The sequence below is a fragment of the Olea europaea genome, unplaced genomic scaffold (assembly GCF_002742605.1).
Source record: "Olea europaea var. sylvestris unplaced genomic scaffold, O_europaea_v1 scaffold15741, whole genome shotgun sequence".
In the NCBI taxonomy this organism is placed as follows: Eukaryota; Viridiplantae; Streptophyta; class Magnoliopsida; order Lamiales; family Oleaceae; genus Olea; species Olea europaea.
In genome coordinates, this window is record NW_019233354.1 from 1 (window position 1) to 2,526 (window position 2,526).

Genomic DNA, 2,526 nt, shown 5'->3' on the forward strand with positions numbered 1-2,526 from the left:
GAGCATTTTCGGAAAGCTGCTTTTGCTGCTCTAAACATGCTTAACATAGATCTCGACTGAAGCTTTAAGGTTTGCCTTTTCCGCACAATCTTTACATGACTTGTAAATTTCAAGCTCATGTGTTTTTGCGTATGTACAAGTCAGGGGATTGACGCTTATCATCCAGTTCATCATCCTGTTCCTTTCTTACTCTCTACTCATTGAAAATATTAATTTCATGTAGTAGCGCTTTCCCAAGGTTGCTGTTCTCAAAATATGTATAAGTGATCACTGTCTCTTAAAGCACTTAAATCTTCCACTAGGGAGCCATCGGCCATGAGAACTGTGGTTCCTCTTTTCCCCAACTTCCTTTCTGCACTCACAGAAAATATGTTAGCCAAAGGTAAAAATCATACAGTATCTTTTCTTCTACTTTCTACTCCTTTAGCTTTGGATAGTAAAGGAATAATGCAACTATGATTGATGGAGAATGAAGATACTAACAAATATAGGATTTAGATAGATTTTAAAGTAGAATTTGATTTAGATTAATGTTTGATTTGGTTAGATTATTTTATTATAGTTTCTAGGTTGTCTAGAATTAGGTCATTGTTTCCTTTTCAAACTTGGTTTGCTTAGACTCTATAAAGAGTGTCAAGTTCATCGTAATACTTAAGACTTCGATTATGAATAAATTAATACTTTCTTTCCCAATTTCTTCTTTATTGTCTCCTCTTTCTTTTATTTCTTCTTATCTTCCCCTTCTTTCTCGTTCTCGTTCTCTTTCTCTTTCATTCTCAGTCTCATTCTTGTTCAATTGTGTTTGTCAACCCCGACGCTTTCTAGATTTTCTGGGAGACTGTCGTTAAAAGGGTTTAAGTTGGGATTTCCAGATCCCTTTGTGCATGAGTTGTCTATTTTCTTAGAATACCAAGTCATGATGGCGCTCACCTGCTAACATCAGAAGGTCTTTCATCGAATCAGGTAGATGTGCAAGTTTCCCCCCATTTTCTTCTTCTTGTTTGTCATCTGGATGATGCCCGTGGAGTACCACCCTTGCAGGAAGTGTATTCGATGATGTGTAAAATGTAGTTCTTCCTGCAAAACAGATAGAAGAATAATTTCTTTTGTAGTTGATTGATGTATCACCACAGAACATTTTTGCAAATTATCTTACGATTCACATGATTCTGTAGTATTCACTTTTGTTTTGCCCTTTCCCTCAAATTGCATGCATGTGAAATTACATATTCAGATTTATCACTGAAAATATTTGGTTTGGCATTTGATTGAACTAGTGGACAAAGAAAAGAAGTCAACTGGCAGTGTCTAGGTTGGCATACCTCATCGCCATCTAAGGTAGTTAAGGGAGTAAAAGGTAGATTGAATATATCAATCTCCCTTCATTCAAAAGTTGCAGTCCTATTAGAGCTCTTTTAATCTATATTTAATGACGAACCACTCACTTGATCAGTGATTTAGCTTCTTCAGTTCATTGGCAGGACAAGTGAAAGTTCCCTTTTCTACAGAGATGTAATGACACGATATTTCTATTACGGTGTGTGTGATTGCATTTATTTTCCATGGAAAATATCAAATTTCCATCCAAATTCCTACTTGAGAGTGTTTGACTACTATTTTTTTCATTGAAAATATTTTCCAACTTTTGAAAATATGCATAATTTTCCTTGTTTTTAAGGAAAATATTTTTCTTGGAGCGAGTAGTTTTTGTTTTCCTCAAAACAAGGAAAATATTTTATTTTATAGGTGATATTTTTCATGCCAATCAAATACACTATAATATCTTCTAATTTGTGTTATTCATCAGCTGTAAACTTTTCACAATGTACTGCGTAATGCACGCAAATAAATATGAGTTGAGATCTTACCATTTGATTCTTGGCTCAGTCCCTCGTAATTTTGTGGTTCACGTGCGGATTGTATGGCCTGAAAATGAATAAATGGTTCATGCATACCATTAGTATTTCACTGCATCTTGCATCAAGCTTTAGTAATTACTGTGAAAGGAAGTCTGTGATTGGAAGTTCTCATTAGATTGGCAAAATGGGAAAAAAAAAAAAAAAAAATACCTCAATGTTTGAGTCAGCCAGATAGTCTTCTACAAACGGTATCTCCTCTAGCTCTTCCCTTTTTAGGCCCCTCAAATACTGAGAATTGGAAATGTCAGTCAGTCTATACTTCAATGCTTGGGATTTTGAGGTTGCTGATCGAAAAGAGAGAGGATGAATCCAAGAAATGACCAACAATGCCATGACAGTAATATCCACTAGTGTGTCAGATACATAATTCATACTAATAGGACAAACTATGATCTTTAATGGTTGATGAATTCCCAAGTTCTAGAATTCTGACCTGAAGAAAATTAGAGATAACAATCTTCCCATCTTCACTAAGCGGCTGCACCAGTTGCTTGAAATGATTATGACTAATCCGAATGACCTGGGAAAGCCTCTTTGTTCTTACTGTGAAAGGTTGAGGGATATTGAAGATCACACCAATTTCTCCAAGCATATCTGGGGACATTAA

At 35.4% G+C, this 2,526-nt stretch overlaps 1 protein-coding gene across 1 annotated transcript; it reads right to left on the reverse strand.

Moving 5' to 3' along the window:
• Positions 1-6: 6 nt before the first annotated feature.
• LOC111376890 (potassium channel KAT3-like) lies at positions 7-2,520 on the reverse strand. Its single transcript, XM_022999896.1, has 5 exons — positions 2,353-2,520; positions 2,070-2,147; positions 1,869-1,926; positions 931-1,077; positions 7-352 (listed from the first exon to the last, which is right to left on the reverse strand). The coding sequence occupies exons 1-5, from the start codon at positions 2,509-2,511 to the stop codon at positions 249-251; spliced, it is 546 nt and encodes a 181-aa protein (XP_022855664.1). The 5' UTR covers positions 2,512-2,520; the 3' UTR covers positions 7-248.
• Between the last annotated feature and the right edge of the window lie 6 nt (positions 2,521-2,526).